This window comes from Pseudophryne corroboree, chromosome 4 (genome assembly GCF_028390025.1).
Source record: "Pseudophryne corroboree isolate aPseCor3 chromosome 4, aPseCor3.hap2, whole genome shotgun sequence".
In the NCBI taxonomy this organism is placed as follows: domain Eukaryota; kingdom Metazoa; phylum Chordata; class Amphibia; order Anura; family Myobatrachidae; genus Pseudophryne; species Pseudophryne corroboree.
In genome coordinates, this window is record NC_086447.1 from 610023194 (window position 1) to 610043064 (window position 19871).

The window sequence follows — 19871 nt, forward strand, 5'->3', positions numbered from 1 at the left end:
CGGCAAAGCTGTAAAGCCGAGACACCCCGAGCAGCCGCCCAGGAAGTTCCCATTTTACGAGTAGAGTGGGCCTTAACAGATTTTGGACACGGCAAGCCTGCCGTAGTATAAGCATGCTCGATAGAAAACCTGATCCAGCGAGAAATTGTCTGCTTAGAAGCAGGACACCCAACCTTATTGGGATCATAAAGGGCAAACAGAGCGACTTTCTGTGACGAGAAGTTCTCTTCCCATATATTTTCAAAGCCCTCACAACATCCAAGGACTTTGAGTAATCAAGGTGTCAGTAGCTACTGGCACCACAATAGGTCGGTTGATATGAAAAGCCGACACAACCTTTGGAGGAAATCACTGACGTGTTCTGAGCTCAGCTCTATCCTCATGGAAAATCAAGTAAGGGCTCTTGTGCGACTATGCCCCTTGTGACAGCCTTCCAAGTAAGAAACTTTACGTTCACCTCCTGCAAAGGTTTGAACCAATCCGATTTCAGGGACTGCAACACCACATTAAGATTCCAAGGTGCCATAGGAGGCATAAAGGGTGGTTGGATGTGCAAAACTCCTTTCAAGAATGTCTTAACCACAGGGAGGGCAGCCAATTGTTTCTGGAAGATAATGGACAAGGCCGAAATCTGGACTTTTATGGTGCCCAAGCGTAGGTCCACATCCACACCTGCTTGCAGAAAGAGGAGAAAACGTCCACCGTAGGACATTTCTTGGATTCATACCAAGACACATACTTTTTACCAAATCCGATGGTAATGTTTTGATGTTACTCCCTTCCTAGCCTGTAGGAATGACCTTTTTCGGAATGCCTTTCCGAGCTAAGATCCGGCGTTCAACCTCCATGCCGTCAAACGTAGCCGCGGTAAATCTTGATAAGCGAACGGCCCCTGTTGAAGGTCCTCGCGAAGAGGAAGAGGCCTTGGATCCTCCAAGAGTAATCCCAGAAGATTTTTGTACCAAGCCCTTCTTGGCCAGTCCGGAGTAAAGAGGATCGCCTGAACGCTTGTTCTGTTTATTAGTTTGAGAATCCTTGGGATGAGTGGAAGTGGAGGGAACACATACACTGACTGCGACACCCATGGAGTTACCAGGGCATCCACCGCCACTGCCTATTGGTCTCTTGACCTGGAACAGTACCTCCGAAGCTTCTTGTTGAGGCGAGAGGCCATCATGTCTATCTGAGGTACACCCCATCGACTAGTTACCTCTGCGAATACCTCCGGATAGAGGCCCCAATCTCCTGGATGGAGATCGCGTCTGCTGAGGAAGTCTTCTTCCCAGTTGTCCACTCCCGGAGTGAAGATTGCTGACAGCGCCAGCGCGTGTTTTTCTGCCCAGAGGAGGATTCTCGTTACCTCTGACATTGCAGCTCTGCTTTTCGTTCCGCCTTGCCTGTTTATGTAGGGCACCGCCCTGATGTTGCCCGACTGAACTTGAATGGCATGATCTTTCAGAAGATGTGCCGCTTGTAGAAGGTCGTTGTATATGGCCCTTAGTTCCAGAATGTTTACCGGAAGGAGAGCTTCCTGACTTGACCACTTTCCTTGGAAGTCTTCCCCTTGGGTGACTGCTCCCCAACCTCTGAGACTTGCATCCGTGGTTAGAAGAATCCAATTCTGAATCCTGAACCTGTGGCCCTTGAGTAGGTGAGAAGTTTGCAGCCACCAGAGGATTGAATTTCTGGCTTTCGGCGACAGGCATATCCGCTGGTGCATGTGATGATGTGATCACGACCATTAGTCCAGGAGAGCCAGTTAGAAGAACAGTGCGTGGAATCTTCTGTACTGGAAAGCCTCGTAGGAGGCTACCATCTTCCCTAGAAGGCGAATGCACTGACAAACCGATACCCGGGCTGGCTTCAGGACATCCCGGACCATTGAATGGATCACCAACGCTTTCTGTCTGCTCCAAATGTGACTTTGGAAGGTTCAGGATCCACCCAAGATCCTGGAGTAGGCGAGTTGTTAGAGCAATACTCTGTAACATCCTCTCCCTGGAAGATGCTTTTAGCAGCAGATCGTCCAGATATGGAATTATTTTCACTCCCTGTCTGCGGAGGAGTAGCATCATCTCTGCCATGACCTAGGGGAATACCCTCGGTGCTGTGGAGAGGCCAAATGGCAGTTGCTGAAACTGATAGTGACAGTCCAGCAGCTCAAATCTTACATAAACCTGGTGAGGCGGCAAGATCAGAATGTGAAGGCACGCATCCTTGATATCGAGGGATACTAGGAATTCCCCCTCCACCAGACATGAGATCACCGCTCTCAGACTCCATCTTGATTTTGAATTCCCTCAAGTAGGGTTCAATGTTTTCAGGTCTAATATTGGCTTTACCAAACCGTCAGGTTTTGTTACCACAAACAGGTTTCATTAATAACCCTTGTGTTGTAGGTGAGGTGGAACTGGAACAATGACATTTGTTTGGCAAATGTTTGAATAGCTACCAGCAGTAGTGTACTTCTTGTCCGAGAAGCTAGTAATAATCTGTGAAGTGGTAGTACTAGAAACTCCAGTCTGCACCCCTGGGCAACCTGTTTCCAGGGCTCTAGGCAGGATATCACCCAGATGTTTAGCTGAAATCTCTTTAGTCTCCCTCCCACCTGCTTGATCCCCAGGCAGTGAGGTCCACCGACAAACCGAAGGGTTTGAGAAGGCAGAATCTGAAATCTGTCCCTGGGAACCTGGCGGTGCAGGTTTTCTGGATTATCCCCAACGTCCTCTAAAGGAAGTGGAGGAACCCTTGGACTCATGTTTAAACCTTGCGGTTCGAAGGGATTGCAGTGTAGGTGTAGGATAAAAATTCCTGGTCTGTGCAGCTGCGGAAGGAAGATATGTCGACCCGCAGTTGGCATGGACATTCACATATCCAGTGCGTCCCAACAGGGCCTCACCTGTGAAGGGCGGAACCACCATACCTTTCTTGGATTCTGTATCTGCAGTCCATTGGTGTAGCCACCGTCCCCTGCTTGTCTAAACTGCCAGAGTAGTGGCCCCTGCGTTAAGCAGGCCATTCTCCTTCATGGCCTCCAGCCGTGAAGCCTGTAGAATCCTGTAAGTGACATAGAAACAAGCAAATGTCACTCCTATACATAGAATCTAAATCATCAAGTGAGGAGCCTGACCACGTAACTATAGCCCCAGAGATCTACGCAAGCTAGGGTCTCTGAGCCACACCTGTAGCAGTGCACAGTATTAGAGAGTAGTCTCAATCTGCGATCAGTTTAATCCTTTATGGAGGTTGTACCAGGGACATGTAACACAACCTTCTTTGACAATTTAGACCAGGCATGTCCAAACTGCGGCCCTCCAGCTGTTGTGAAACTACACATCCCAGCATGCCCTGACACAGCGTTAGCATTCTCTGACGGGAAAACTGTTTTCAGGGCATGCTGGGATATGTAGTTTCACAACAGCTGGAGGGCCGCAGTTTGGACATGCCTTATTTAGACACTAGTTAGGGATGTGGATTATATCCCTGGGTGTTCTCAGGTTTTCCCAAATAAGAAGTTTAACACTCTAAATAGTGGGAAGGCATTTAAAATATATATATATAATAATATTCCTCATCCCTATTAGCCTCAAACTATATGTTGCACCCCTCATATGTCGGTTGCATTATATGGCAAGTGGTGTACGCTTTTCAGGGTACGTAGTTGGGGTGAGGCACAGCTGCGGGATTTGATTCCCCAGACATCTCAAAACTGTGGCTTCTTCCCAGCATGGGACATATTTGAAGAAATATAAGTGGCCACCCCAGGGGGATCTGCCACCAAAGGCTGAAAATTTGTACAGTTTTGAGCATGGTATAGACTCCCCAGGAGAAGATATTCATTCTGCATTACAGGACAAAGTCCCCCAAATATGGTACAGTGGGTTACCCACATACACAGGAAAATGTCAGTACAATTAAAACCACCCCAGAATACCTTCAGAGAGTCGCAGAGTACAAGGCGCCAGCCACACCACGCCCTTATAGGCTTTTATTATGATTTAAAAAAAACTTCTGACTAGCTGAACCTTAACTGGGTAGCTAGTATCGAATAACACTGTCTTCCCCCCGCTACCCTTCCCCCCCATATCTATAACACAGTGTTACTTATGTGGAGGGCAGCGCTCCCTGACAGCGTCTCTGTTGATGAACTCCAGGGAGAAAATGGCGCTGGTGAGTGCTGGATCCACTCTGAGGAGATGTCCCTCCCCCTATAATGGCGCATCTTTGCGCACTTATTGTATTATACTGGCCTGGGGTATTTTTTTAGCTAACAGCGGGATTATCCCCTGTTAGCAGTGTTGACCAGTGTAGGGTGACTGCGCTGGCCCAGGACGCCCCTCACAGCGCTGTACACAGTGTTCTGCTGAGCCTTCCGAAGCGCAGACTGTCAGAGCTGCACTCCCACTCTTGTGCCACCATTCCCGCCGGCGACCCGCTCCCTGGGCCGCCAGCGCTGTGCTCACCACTCTTCTTTCTTTTTTTCTCTGTTAGGAGGTAACGGACGTGCTGCGAGAGTGAGCGGTCGCCTCGTGGGCTTGCGGTCAGCACCCTCAGGAGCTCAGTGTCCTGTCAGCGGAGATAGAGAACCATTAACTTTTAGAGTTGGTACCTACTCTCCCCATCCCCACTAAGTCCCACGAAGGAGGTAGGCTGTTGCCAGCAGCCTGCCTGTACCTAACTAAACTAAACTAATAAAACTAGAAAAACTCCTAAGAGCTCCCCTAGCTGTGACCGGCTCCTCCGGACACATTTTCTAAACTGAGTCCGGTAGGAGGGGCATAGAGGGAGGAGCCGGCCCACACTATTAAACTCTTAAAGTGCCCATGGCTCCCAAGGGACCTGTCTAGAACCCATGGTACTAAATGGAACCCCAGCATCCTCTAGGACGTAAGATAACTTAACTTTGCTTGCTGTAAACACGATCAAATGTAATGTAAGCGGCAATGTTATGCACACTTTCCCTCTCTTTCTATTCCCGAGAAAGCTTGCCATGCATACTGTAGGTAGTGTCGTAGTGTTAACGACCTCTGCTTAGCCACTGTGAGCTGACCAATCACCCCTCTGTCTACAGCTATAGAAAAGCAATGTCTCCGCTCCCACTGGCTGTCACTCTCTCAGATGCTGCTGTTGTCGCTCAGGTTCCTTTAGAGTAGAGAGGGTGGGTTGGGGCCGACATGTAGCTCAAATCCCCGCCTCTAGTGCCACCCCTCTTGTTCTAACTTACTCCAGGGAGCCACATCTCTGTCCTGCCTCCCTTGTTAGGAATCACAGCAGCAGCACCGGCCTTGTTTCACAGCTCCTCCTGTCAGTACAACTCCCTAAGATGGCTGCCACCCAACTCCCAAATGTCACCACCAGCAGTCAACTGCCACACCACAAGCCGGCTCTCTCCGTGGAATTCATACGTCTCTTGCTGACTGGTCCGTTTCCTAGTGCCAGGTGCAGCACTCAGGGCACAGATAACCCTTTTTCTGCTGTATGTTTACTAGTGTCCAGCCAGGGCCGCATTCAGCAGGGGAAGGGGCACAAAAGTCTCACCAAAGTTTGTGGTAGCCCCAATGGGGTACCACACAAGTGTATGTGAGTGTTGTGAGTACCCCAAATAAAGTAAATAGGGAAAGTGAATGGACGGTTACTTTGAAGTAGGATTTCTGGATGAGCACTTGTATTTTGCTAGTTGCCGCAGACTGCCTTTATAATTTATTTTTCTTTTTTTAATTTATTTATTGTTGTCAGAGCATTGCAGCTGACATGGAGATGCCTTTCCCAGTGGTGGCAGAAAAGTATTTCCTCCATCTTGATATCTTCTTGACAGTTCAGGTTGTTCAGACATTGGTTCTATTTGCTGGGTTTTCTGTGTAAGCCAAGCATTTGTTGTTAATGAAAAAAGGCAGTGAGAAGGCATTGTATGCAAACATTTAAGTTTAGCCAGTGTTTCCCAAACTTTTTTTTGAATTATGGCGCCCTAAAGTATAAGAATTCTTTTGACAGCACACCTAGGCCAAATGTTTCTTATTGTGAAATTCCGAATAACAGGTGAAGTGAATAAGAGGTATTCCTGATATGCAGTGGTTAATACCGACCAGGAGTGGTCTAGGAAAGATAACCAATAAATCACATTTTCTTTTACATTTTATGGATAATCAGGTGTGTGGTCCTTGTTTACCTGGGAAAGATGTGGCAGAGGATCAGGAGGCACATAAAGGTGTGTATATCCTTAATGATCCTATCTCTCCAGTGTCTGTATATCCTTAATGATCCAATCTCTCCAGTGTCTGCAGTGCAAGACACTGGAGAGATAAGATCATTAAGGATATACACACCTTTATGTGCCTCCTGATCCTCTGACGTGTTTGACCAGTGACTCTTTTATGGGATTTAATATCCTTCATTTTATTGGGATTATACATCTCATATACAAATTCTCTTTGGCCAAAATTGTTTAATCTGTATCTGGCGACATTTACTCTGCCCAAACTGCAGTTCCTCTGGTTGGTGGAAATTATAAGCACTTGCCTTCACCAACTCTGTAGAAAATACCCCTGAGGAAGTCCTGGTAAAGGATGAAACGCGTAGGGTTAAAAGGTGAATAGGATACTCTGTTTACATTCCTACATTTTCCACCACTGAGCTTACATCTTGCGCTGTGCCACAATGCATCCGCCAAGGCGTAATTTAGCTTTATAAGAAAATGAAGTGTCTTGTACTGTATATAGGAAAACAAATCAAGAACAAATATGTGATCACTACAAATACTAATACATTCCATGAAATTGTTATTTTTATTTTTCTTTCTTTTCTTTTCTTTTCTTTCCTGTTGATAATATATTGGTCATAGTCTTGATTTACTGTTTTGTTAGCCCTTAAGAAAAGACCCTGAAATAATCACTGTGACATTGAAGAAACAGAACGGCATGGGCTTGAGTATTGTTGCAGCAAAGGTTAGTGAAGTCCAAACATTACTTAAAATCTGTCGATCTATAGACCTTGAGCAATGCAGTAATTTCACATGTACTTTAGTATGCCTGTGTATCTTTAGCCTTTGGAACCTGGTGCTTACACTTAGTGTGAACATTGGGTTCTTGTCTCACTGTAATTGTAGGGAAATCATGATTATTTTAATCTGCAGACTGTTTACCTCAGAGGAAAGCACTATTGAACCTTTTTGAAACACCTGTCGGACTGGTGTAATACTGACCAATCACAAGTAGCGCTTTGCATTTAGTCTCTTTTCTTCATCTGGGGGAAGTGTCCCTAACCAAGTGTCGTGACCATGGGGTTAGGGAGGAATAGAGACGGCAGCACTTACAGAGCTAACTGTTAGCGGTATACTGTATAATCTCTTCCCTTCCAACCTCTCCTCAGTTTCCGTTAAGTGCTGACAGAAGTAGGTCAGCACTGAATAGATTAATAGATACTGTATAGAGATCCTGTAGATATATAAAAAATAAATTTGCCTTCCTTCTCTGGGCTCCCCGGATTCGCCATTGTGACTTAGGTCTTTTGTAAGATGTGTCTTAGAATCCCTCTTCTTGGGTGTGATACGTGCTGAGGTAAGGCGTCTTGCTGAGCAGAAATGGAAATTCAGCCAGGAAGGAGCAACTCTGAACATGGTTCAGTCCAGCAGTTATAGAGTAGATCTACTTATGACAATTGCAAAGCTCCTGACTTCCCACTCTACTCATGACTCCATGTGGGAGTTTAGATAAGTTTCTGACAGTTATTGATATTTACCCAGATATTTAATTATAAAATTGTTTCTGCAGCGGAGTACACTGGTATTCCACAGGGAATAACATCGGGGTGTAGAGTTGGATCTAATCCGAGGCACCAACAGGCTAAAGCTTTGACTGTTCCCAGGATGCACTGCACCATCTCCTCTGCAGCCCCGCCTCCAGGCACTGGAGCTTAGTTTGTAAGTTGGTGCCTGCAGTGCAGGTCACTAAAAGGGGGGGCTGCACTAGGCAAGGGCCGCAGCACTTTTATGTCATTCTGACATGCTGTGCTGTTTCTCCATCACCTCCTTCAGCAGCGCTGCATACTCCCACGGCTTGGTTCCCGGGTACTTGCAGCAGGGACGCACCAGTTTCTAGGCACGCCACCGCTGCTGTTCTCCTGGATCGCGTGGCTGCACGTCAGGGAGAAGGTAAGAGGGCTTCCCAGGTAGGACTTGCTGGTAAATAGCGATCCGGTCGCGGTCCCAGGAGACGGACCACGCTGATGGCGTGGACACTGTGGCTGTGCAGGGACCCCGCTATAGCCACCAGAGCAGGGAGCACAGGTCGGATTTACTAAAATCCATTTAATATAGGCTCCATAGTACCCAGAGGTGAAATCCAGCAAAGGGGATAAGGCGCTGACCTGTAGCCCCTCCCCAAGCTCCGGGCGCCATCTTCTGCTGGTGTTCCCGCCCTGGAGCTGCATCTCTCTCTCCCTCACTCCCTGAAGAGATTTTGATACCATTACATCTCCGGGACTGTTGGGCACTGTCTCCTCTGTAAGACCGCCTGTCTTGTCAGTGCTGTGTATTTACAGACACTTAAGTATTCGACATGTCATTTTAGACAGTGTTAGTTAAGAACAAGTGTACTGCTATATGAATATTTAGTACAAGTATTCTGTGATATACATCCAGTGTTTACTGTGCATTGTTATATCTGTATACATAGATATCTATATGTAGATTTACCAGTCCATTGCAGTCTTATTGTTTATATGTAATAATTTCTGCATTGTACCTGTGACTGTGTGTGCCTATAGCTGCTGAGAGGATTCTATTCTGTGTATCACACGTATTGCTATCACTATATTCTGTATACCGGGGGACTAAGTGCGTCAGGGTCTCATTTCAAATATAGTGTTCCACAGGGTATACAGTTTAGTATTTTTCACTGTGTGTGTTTGTCACCTCACACCGCTTAAATCCTCTGTTTTGTGCTTTGCATTTGCTATCACATAACACAGGTTTTTTTTGCAGGTATTGTGTTTGTCTGGCTATATTGTACTGCTGCGCTCTAAGGCTACATTCCCAATAATGTCTGCTACTCAGGGCGGGAAATCCGCAGACGCACCTGCATCATGCAGAGCTGGTGCTACGGATTTGTCTGAGAAAAAGGTTTTAGCTGAGGGTTCAGGTACTGTGTGCCCTGCACCTTCCAGTCAGTTTGCAGCACCTGTGGCAAATCAAGACTCACCGTGGGCTGCTTTTTCAAATATGCTGTCGACACTTGTAACGCGGCTTATGCCCCCTGTGGGACCTCCTGTGCCATTGCAGCCACATATTGTCCTGATGAGTAATCTACAGCTCAAATTGATGTTTCTGACCTAGTTGAGGCTATCAAGCTGATTCTCCAGATTGAGGATGATATTGAGCCTCCCGCTACGTCTAAGAAACCTGATAAGTTTAAACTTCAGAAGGTTGCTAAAGTAGCTTTACCTCATTCTTATCTTTTAATTCACATACGTCAGGAATCCTGGTCATCTCCAGGAAATAAATTTTCCCTGTCCAAAAAGTTGCTAGCTTGTTACCCTATCCCTGCGGAGTTGAGTAACAAGTGGGAAACTCCACCGCCGGTAGACTCTCATATTCAGGAGTCGGCCTCTGATGCAGGCGTAATGGCGGCAAAGGCGTCTACTACGTCTATTCTGCCTCACCGGATTTTGTGGTTAAGGTCTTGGATATTGGACCTGGACTCCAAATAGACCTTGGGGGTTCTCCCTTTTAAGGGAGACATACTATTTGGAGAGGATCCGAACAAGATCGTGACTGATTTGGCAACAGCTAAGACTGCATTTTTCCCAAGTAATAATCCTTCTGCTCCGAAGGTTAAGAGGACCACTTTTCATTCCTTTCGACCTCCAGGAAAAGCAAAGGGTCAGTCTTACCTGAGACAGGCTCGTACCTCCAAAACCACCAAGCCCAAGTCTAAGCAATCTTGGTCCGCCCGTCAGCTTGCTTCCAAACAAGACAAGCCTGCGGCATGACAGGGCGGGCCTCCCCCTGGGGGATCCCAGGGTAGGAGGCCGACTTCTGCAGTTCGCGCAGGCCTGGTTAAAGACCACTTCAGATGCCTGGGTGCGGGAAGTTATCTCTCACGGGTACGCGATCTCCTTCAAAAGACGTCGCTTTCACCAGTTCTGCTCGACAGTTATCCCTTCGGATCCGCTGAAAGCACAGACTTTACTTTGTACAATCTCTCCTAGATACTGGAGTGATTGTGCCGGTACCTCTGTCTCAAAGAGGCAGGGGCTACTATTCGACCCTGTTTCTAGTCCTGAAACCAAATGGGTCCTCCCGGCCTATACTAAACCTCAAATTTTTAACCAAATTTGTCTGGGTATCCAAATTCCATATGGAATCTCTGCATTCCAAGGACTACATGGTATCCCTGGACATACAGGATGTTTACCTGCACATTCCTATTGCCATGTTGCATCAGCAAAATCTACATTTTGCTATTGGCAACCTACATTACTAATTCCAGGCCTTGCCTTTCGGACTGACCACGGCTCTTCAGATCTTCACCAAGTTCATGGCAGTCATGACGGCTCTTCTCCACCGTCAGGGTGTCAGGATCATGCCGTATCTGGACGACTTGCTGATCCTGGCGAACTCCCCAGGTCCTCCTCAGTCATCTGGAACGGACGTCCAATTCCTACATGTCCACGGGTGGCTCATTAACTGGAAGAAGTCGTCGCTGGTCCCTGCTCAGAGCATGGTGCACTTGGGGGCATTGTTGGCTACACACAACCAACTATTGTTCTTATCTCTAGAGAAGGTCCTGAAACTACAGGACTGGATCAGATACTTCCTCTCTCGCCAGAGAGTGTCAGTACAGTCGGCGATGCAAGTACTAAGCCTCATGGTGTCGGCTTTCGACATGGTAGAGTACGCTCAATTTCATTTCCCGCCCTCTGCAGAGGTTAATACTTTCCAAGTGGGATGGCTTGCCTCATCGGATCAGGTCTCAAATGATCTCTTTGACTCCGTAAGTTCATCTGTCACTGAGCTGGTGGCTACAGGACCAACAGTTGAGCAGGGCTGTCCCTTCTAGATCTCCAACTGGGTCCTCCTGAAAACGGACGCCAGTCTGTGAGGTTGGGTTGTGGTGTTGGAGCAACACTCTTTCCAGGGTCTGTGGACCAGGGAGGAATCTCTCCTCCCGATAAACATTCTGGAATGTTGACAGTGGCCCTACCTCTGGTACAGAACAGGCCTGTTCAAGTATAATCAGACAGCACCACCATGGTGGCATACATAAATCATCAAGGCGGCACTCGAAGCTGCAAGGCAATGATGGAATTGTCAAAAATCCTCCAATTAGCGGAACGCCATCTGCCAGCTATATCGGCAGTGTTCATTCCGGGAGTCCTCAACTGGGAAGCGGACTTCCTTAGTCATCAGGACGTGCACGCTGGAGAGTGGAGTCTTCATCCAGAAGTCTTTCAACTTCTAGTGGACAAGTGGGATCTACAAGATGTTTATGAACCTGATGGCATCTCGACACAATCACAAGGTTCCGGTCTTCGGAGCAAGGACAAGGGATCCTTAAGCAGCGTTCGTGGATGCACTGGCAATTCCATGGAACTTTCGGCTGCCATACGTGTTCCCTCCAGTGCCACTCCTGCCCAGGGTAATACGGAAGTTCAAGCAAGAAGGAGGCATACTACTTCTAATCGTTTCAGCGTGGCCCAGACGGCATTGGTCCTGAGACCTGCAGGGTCTCTCGATAGAGCGTTCTCTTCTACATCCTCAACGCCCGGACCACCTCGTTCAGGGGCCTTGTGTCTACCTGCACCTGGCCAGACTGGCTTTGACGGCGTGGCTCTTGAAGCATCACTCCTGAGAGCAAAGGATTCTCTGAGGCGGTCATTCAAACTATGTTGAAAGCCCGTAAACCAGCTTCAGCTCGGATTTATTACAGGGTCTGGAATTCTTACTTCATATGGTGTGCCACTAAGAATTATGATGCGTATACTTTCAAAACTTCCAGACTTTTGGCTTTTCTACACTAAGGCCTGAACTTGGGCCTTTGTCTGGCCTCCCTCAAGGTCCATATATCTGCTTTGTCGTTATGGTTTCAGAGAATAATTGTGTCTCTTCCTGACGTTCACACTTTCACTCAGGTGTTCTAAGAATACAGCCTCCCTATGTCCCTCCTGTGGCTCCATGGGATCTGTCTGTCATCTTAAATGCCCTGCAGGAGCCTCCATTTGAATCTCTTGAGTCTTAAGGTAGTCTTTCTGTTGGCTATTGGCTCTGCTAGAAGGGTGTCGGACCTAGGGTGGACGACAGGACAAAGCACCTTTCTGATTTTTCACCATTACTGGGCAGTTCTTCGAACTTGCCCAAGTTATTTACCTAAGATGGTATCATCTTTTCACCTTAACCAGGAGATTGTGGTTCCGGCCTTAATCTCTTCTGGTTTGTCCTCCAAAGAAAGATCTTTGTACGTAGTACGGGCTCTCCGTATTTATGTGGAAAGGACTGCCTCTAACAGGAGGTCAGATTCTCTGTTTGTACTTTTTGGTTTTCATAAACGTGACTGGCCTGCGAATAAGTGAACCTTTGCCAGATGGATTAGAATTATGATTGCAAAAACATGTGCAGGCAGGGCTCCCAGCTCCTGCTGCTGTCGAGGCCCATTCTACTCGGTCTGTTGGATCTATTTGGGCGGCTCGCCATGGCGCGTCTGCAAAACAGTTGTGCAAGGCAGCTTACGTGGTCCTCAGTGAACACGTTCATCAGGTTCTATGCCTTTGATACTTCATCCTCCCAGGATGCTTCCTTTGGACGCCGGGTTCTTGTTAACTTTCTCTCTTGGAGGTCCATGGGATCCACTGGGTTCCCACCCTGACGCACCTAGCTTCAATGGGTTACTTTTACGGTCTCCAGTTCTCTTCTCCTATGTGAGAGTGTTTCCTGTGTGTACCGTCCCTCTTCTCTCTCTACTCTCTAGCTCCTGCCTTGGGCTTGTTACTAAAACTGATTTGCCTGAGCATGGGGGCGGGGTATGAAGGGGGAGTATCCCAGTGCATCCTGGGAGACTCACAAGCTTATTGTACGCGGTGTTGGTCCTGGTCTCAACCAGTCATCATACCTCATACCCAAGAGCTGGTAGAAGAGAGAGAGTTAACAAAGGTAAGTTTCACCATAACTTCCTTTTCTGTCTGTCTATCTATCTATATATATATATATATATCTATCTATATATATATATATATATATATATATATATGAAAGAGAAAACAATTGTATGTATATATTCACAATTTATTAAGATCACAATCCGCATAAGCGAGCCACAAGTTGCTGAAGCAGTACATAATTATAAATGATTGAAGTTCATTGAAAGTAATTCATTATAAAGAGTCCTAATATGAAAGTTTGGTACATCGCTAAATGAATACAAAGCAAAAATAAAAGAAGGAACCAAAAGGATAAGTAGAAAGAAGAAAGAAAAGGAAAAATACAGAAGAGGAAAAGAAAGAAAGAAAGTCATATGTGAAAGTTAATGTACTGTGAGGGGAGAGAGGACAGTATGAATAGCATAACCTGAGGTCTCTTTGAAACTTAACCAGTAATGCCAGGTGACAGTGATGTCAGCAGAGGGCAGCTTTAACGAAGATGCAAGGTCTTCCATGAGCATATAGAGGTCCACTCTCTGGAACCACCGAGAAATAAGAGGCCGGGTTGAGGATCTCCAATAGCATGGAGTGATCGCTCTTGCAGCATTCATCAGATGTCGCAGTAGGGACTTTTTTATATTTTGAAATGGAAACATCCATAAGATTAAGAAGCTAAAACTAATGTGTGTCAGATAAAGGCCAGTAATTGTTTCAGATAATTTACAAACTGTCTGCCAATAGTCAGCCAGTTCTGGACAAAGCCAGCAGATGTGGATCGGGGAGTCCTGCACCTTACCATACCGATATCAGCAAGTGGATAGATTTGGAAACATCCAGTGGCACTGGTACCATCTGGCCAGAATTTTGCACTGAGTTTCCAGGACCTGGATCGAGTAGAAGCTAGCAAAGTATAGTGAAATATCTGAGACCCTTGATATTTTGTGAACTCCCCCGTCAGTTATTTTTGGCAAGCACTGACATTCAGATCTGTCCTCATGCATCTTACCTCAGTATGCCAAACAGCAGGAGATGGCTGGCGTGTGTCAGCCAGCAGCTCCTGGGCAGCTCTGCTAACGTCTGGTGTCTTTTTTTTTGAAGGAAATGCATCTTAATCGCATTGCTATGCAAATAGGACGCATAAGCAGCTTATGCTGATTAAAATGATATGCGTTAGTGATTTCCAGGAAAACTCTGTAATGTAGCATTTTGTATGCAGGTACAGACACAGAATATAGGCAAGCTGTATATAATTTTATCAGCATAAGCTGCTTGTTCATCCTATTCACATAGCAATACGACTTGCATTCATTTAAATAGAAGGGGAAAAAAACCAACAAAGATACTCGGCGCTACCGAGTCACACCACGTCATGGGGTGACTATGAGGACTGTTTAACATGACTACAGCTAGGATGTAGGACACATCTGTAAGAAGGTAAAACATTAGTCAATGCTAAGCACAGTTGATACAATAAAGAGACCAGATGTTTAGGAACAGCCTCTGTCAAACAAAGGAGTTAAAATTTAGTTGAAGACCATCAAGGATTACCAGCAGTAAACGAGAGAGTGTAATGTCAGAGCTGAAGATAGGTCCAGATTGATCAGGGTGGGAAATGAAATGATTGCTGGAGATCTATGAAGTATCTTAGATAACACTCATTAATTAAATTATATAAGCAAGAAACCCCAGCAGAGCACCAACTAGATAGAAAGGGGGCAGAGAGGCCTGGAGGGACATCAGGATAATCTAGAAAGGGTGTGGCCAGTGAAGCGCCTGGGCTAAACGTGGAGAGGTTTCTAAATATCTTCCAACATGTACTGTAAGTGTAGGTTCAAGTATGGGGTATACAAGGTTGGACGTTTAACAAGCCAGGGGAGGACAAGCCTAGACAATACCAACAATCCTAGCCAGGTATACAGAATAATAATAGTTAAGGAAATGAGGAAGCTGAAGACCCTCTCTAGCACAACCATATCCTGCAATGCTTTAAAGAAGGAAATGGGAATCTTTATGGGTAGTGCTTGTAAGTAGGAAACCTTAGGCAAATGTTAATTTCTTCTTCAGGGTCCATTGTCTCCACAGGGTTACCTTGGGGTATGCTGATGGAGACCAGGACAGGCATTGAACAGCAAAGCATTTCTAGCTCCCAAGATCACTGGACCCCTCTCCCCTCATATCCAGCAGGTCACCAAATGTTGGGTATATAAGCTTAGGGGGCTAGAGCTGCACAGCATTAGGGTCTCTGGCAGAGGGGACAGTTCGCTCATGCTTGTTTGACATGGACCCGGGTTTCAGATACAGAAGGACTCCTTTGTTGGCTCACCTAGAGACCCCCTAGCAGGTACATAGTATCAACCGATTTTCTGTGGGCCAAGGGCACGCTGCTTCCCTTAACCTAATTTCGACTTTTGCTCCCTCAAAGATCCACTGTATTCAACTAAGGAAATCGGGAGTATTTTCTGAGACCCCAGAATACCTCCAGCCACACCACACTGGACATGCCTAATCTCATCTGATCTTGGAAGCTAAGTTGTATTTGGCCTAGTTAGTACTTGCATGGGAGACCACCTGAGAATACCAAGAGCTGTAGGTCTAGTCAGCAGAAATTCTAACACAGGGTAGTGGCCATTGATAGGAGACAGACCTTGCACCCTCCTTACAAGGCACCATGAATCACTGCATCGGTGGCTGTACTTATGGATCTTATCTTACCTTCTCTTTTCTAGGGCTTAGGTAGTTAAGGCCATTGCTAGCTGAGTGGCAACACTGGAGTTCCTTGCCTACCAGGCCAGAAAGACAGAGTTGCCTTCTCTGGGTTTACGTCTAGAAAGGCATTCACCTACTCAATGAGTGCAACCAGATCCTACAGCTACACTATGCATCCCCAATCTCATCTGCTTTTTGGAAGCCAAGCACTGTTGGGCCTGGTTAGTGCTTGAATGTGAGACCACCTGGGCATACCAGGTGCTGTTGATTTGAACACTGGAGTGTTCTCCTTCAGCGGGTTGGTTGCCATAGTAGTGACTGGGAGCAACGTGTGCCTCCATTCCGGGCACATGGACTCCACCCCTACCAAAACATGGTCCTCCCTGCACCGCTTGCAGGGCAGGAGACGATACCCTCTTGGTGCAGGATCCGGAAATGATGGTTTCCACGCTGGCAGCTTCCATAACAATATTTATACTTTAGCCGCACCAGCTCAGTCCTGGACTTCCTCTGTCTGCAGGGCAGGATTATGAGTCAGGCTCTTTTCCTGTACTTACCTTCAGCCAAGGGCTTCGCAGCCCTGCACTTGAGGGACTGGGTAGCCAGACATCCAGCACCCAGACCAGCTACCATCTTACCGTGTGATGGGTAGGTCCTCCTCTGAGGGGGGTTCCCATGAATGGGGGCCTATGTCTCCGCAGCGGATTAGGACCTCACCGACACATGGATCAGACAGGGAATCTTTCAGGGTTTCGCTCTAAATTTAGAGTAGACCCTCCTCAGTGGTTTCAGCCTGTGTATTCTGTGGGATCGCGGTTAGGCTGAAGCTCATCAGGTGTAAGTGGACTACCTCCTGGACTCCAGGGTCATTTCACGGTTAGGCTGAAGCTCATCAGGAGTAAGTAGACTACCTCCTGGACTCCAGGGTCATTGTCCCGACTACCCATACCTTATGGGAGCTTTCTGCAGCAGCCCTGTGTTAGGTTCAGCGGTGCACGGCACTTATCGTCCTGTTCTACATTTCCAGTTGTTAACTGGTTCTTCAGTTTCCCATTTCTGTAAGGAGTCCCTGTGCCCCTTACTGAGGGTTTGGGCACCAGGAGATTATACGGCATCCCGAGCATTCAGGATGCAGTTTTGGCTGCTTTGCTTGTCTTTATATCCTCAGGTTGGGCATGTAGGTACATTACTACCACTGGCTGTTCAGCTCAACAACATCCATGGTTGGTTGTGGCTGAACATCTGCGTCACAGCGATGTCAGGCATTGACCACATTTGTTCGACCTCCTTCTCTGGGCTCAGTCCCAAGAGTACTTGACAGCACACATTCAGGAGACATCGCTCTTCAGCCTAGGGACTAGAAGCTCAAGGGGCATACTTGTCTTCTCACTTTCACAAGATAGGCTACATTGCAGAGTTCAGCTGTCCAGTAGATCTTTCTCTTATAGGACTGGTTGCGAGCTCTGCTATCACAGACTTTGGGCTATTTTCAGTCCTTGGAGAGTGTTCATCCATGACTACAGGTGGACCCTGGGCTCCGTGGTAGCCTCGTTCATGGGGGGTATCGGTTCAGTTTTTGTCCTTGTCCTCTAAGCTTGGACCACGTTTCATTGGCACATACAATTTCAGGAGTCTGGTCCTCTCACAAGGGGTTCACCACTCTTTTGCAGTAGGGTGGCTCAAGTACGGCCTGGACGACGGTATTCAAGATGGGACTTGATAATCTTTGATGCCAGTCCTCAGCGATGGGGTGGAGGTTTCCTATGGCCACAGGACAGGACACATCTGGTTCGCCAGCTCCCCATCCAGGGCTGGGGACTCCAGGTTTTTTGTTGAGCTGTTGGCTCAGTCTCTCTCTTTGGGGGTCGGCACATGAAAGGGTTTCAACTGCTGGTCTGCTGTTTGGACCTTTCAGGATTAGATGTGGTATGGTCTTGCAGGTCCTCTGGGTGCCGAGTTCCGGTTCCCATGCTGAGAACCTGCACCCTTTCTAGTAATTGCATCAATGACTTACATTAGTACTCCCCTGTTCATTTCTCACGCAATAGCCAACCCTCTGTAGGGGACAATATGTTCAGTTGGCTCTGGATCGGCCTCCTCGGTTCTCAGGCATCCTGGTCAAAGCAGTCTCTTTTTTTCTTTTTTTATATGGGATGGCTGTGGTTACCTCCGTTTTACAGTCAGGTTTTTCCACAGAGCCTGGGAAACGACTTTGGCCTGACGTTTTTTAGGGCGCTTCGTGATCCTTCATTGTTAAAGATTTTGCTCCCTGTTCATTTAGTTTTTCAGGCCTGCTGGGTTTTCCCCAGACAGTTTCATCTACAAGTTTCAACTTCTAGTGTCTTGGCTCTGTCAGTCCGTTTTTCTGTGTTGGGATTAATTATCAATAATTTGATCCTTCTCAGGCATGTCTTCATGTCAGGCCTCTGATGATACCCCCAGTTGATGTAAGGGAAATGGGGGACAGGGATGTCCTCTGCACTAGGGTAATTTTGACATTTGTAATTGGAATGAAAGTTTCCCCTAATTTTATGATTGTAAGAAAAATGTATCACCATTCATCATAGGGGGTGCTGCCATAGACAATAAGTTACAGAACAACACAGGACAGGGAAAGATTGTCTCTTTGTTGGCGCACTCAAGGAGAAGGAAAGAAATTTATTTACATTTATTATGAATAACAAGTTTCATTAAAAGATAACTTTTAGTAGTGTCATTTTAAAATATTGCAATTGAGAAACATAAGTGTGAAAAAATATGTGCAAATTTGTGTGAATTCCGTGAATTAATTCACAAATGTAAAGAGAAAGAAATTAATAAATAAAAACTGATACACAATGCCTGATTTATTTGCTCAATTAATTAAATATTAATTTATGGATCATGAGTAATACATGGTAACTGTATATGGATTTTTTCTTCTTGTTTGTCCTTTCAGTGGATAGCTATAGATGTAAATATTTAATTATATGTGATTATCACAGTTCTGTCACATCCAGATTCCCCATTAATTTCATATGGTTTATTATACACAAGATGTGATCCACTAATTACACAGACTGAGTATTCTCCACCACTAAATGTGGTGGAAAGCTGAGTCACGGTACAATATTTGAGAAATGGGGTCTAGAGGTAATAACCCCAGTTATAATCCTATATACAGTGATTTCTACCCCATGTATAGATGAAAGAGAATTCGAGTCATAGGTAATGGACCTATCTTATCAAATATTATGTGCACTTCGTTTTTATTAGAAAGCATTCATGTCTCTATCAATTAATTAATACAATCCTAGACACATAAGTTCATACTGCGGGCTCTATGCCTAGCAATACACAGCACCTATGTCTGAAATTTGTTCATTAAACACTTATACTTTTACCACTTATTTGGTGTCACCCTAATATATAAATGTATATTCAGACTGCAGGCTCTATAATTAGCGGTACTGCCAGATCGGGACTTGATAACTAGAACTACAATGGATATAGGGCTTTCACTGAGATCCCATCTAAATTGTATCAAGGGAACATCCTATATAATTATTGTTTCCCGTAATAAGCGTATCTTTATTATGGCAGGTTACAACTTTCCAGCCAATTCATATAATATTACTGCTGGTCTGTGCGTACCTATTACGCGGGAGTCAGTATGTCCCATGCCATGTGTATATTAATGAATAGTCTCAGTGTAATATTATTTGTACCACCTAGAGCCGTATCCCGCTATTATTAGTGGATAAGGGCTGTGAAAGAGGACTTAACACCTATCACGGAGATCACAGATTGAGGCAGAGTAATCAGCTGTGCGAGGTATTTTAACCTGCACTGGCAAAGATGGATAAAATGAATCCTCAATTGCATTCAAATGAGGTTGATTTATGCCTCACATATATGTTCTGCTCTATAAATTCCTAATAATCTGTTATTGTCTAATCCATTCTGATCTCTAAAGATATTGCTGAGATAGGTTTGATTGCCGTTTGTTGGTAATCAGCTAATCCCCGTGTCAGGCACTTAATGCTCTCTAAGTTCTA

The 19871-nt window shown here is 46.0% G+C and overlaps 1 protein-coding gene across 21 annotated transcripts in view; it reads left to right on the forward strand.

Moving 5' to 3' along the window:
* The window catches only part of AFDN (afadin, adherens junction formation factor), an 866421-nt gene that overhangs the window by 694056 nt on the left and 152494 nt on the right, over positions 1-19871 (forward strand). For all 21 annotated transcript variants that reach the window (XM_063917625.1, XM_063917611.1, XM_063917620.1 and 18 more), the window contains one exon: positions 6861-6941. In XM_063917625.1, the coding sequence (XP_063773695.1) occupies positions 6861-6941 (81 nt within the window). The remainder of the gene's footprint in view (positions 1-6860; positions 6942-19871) is intronic.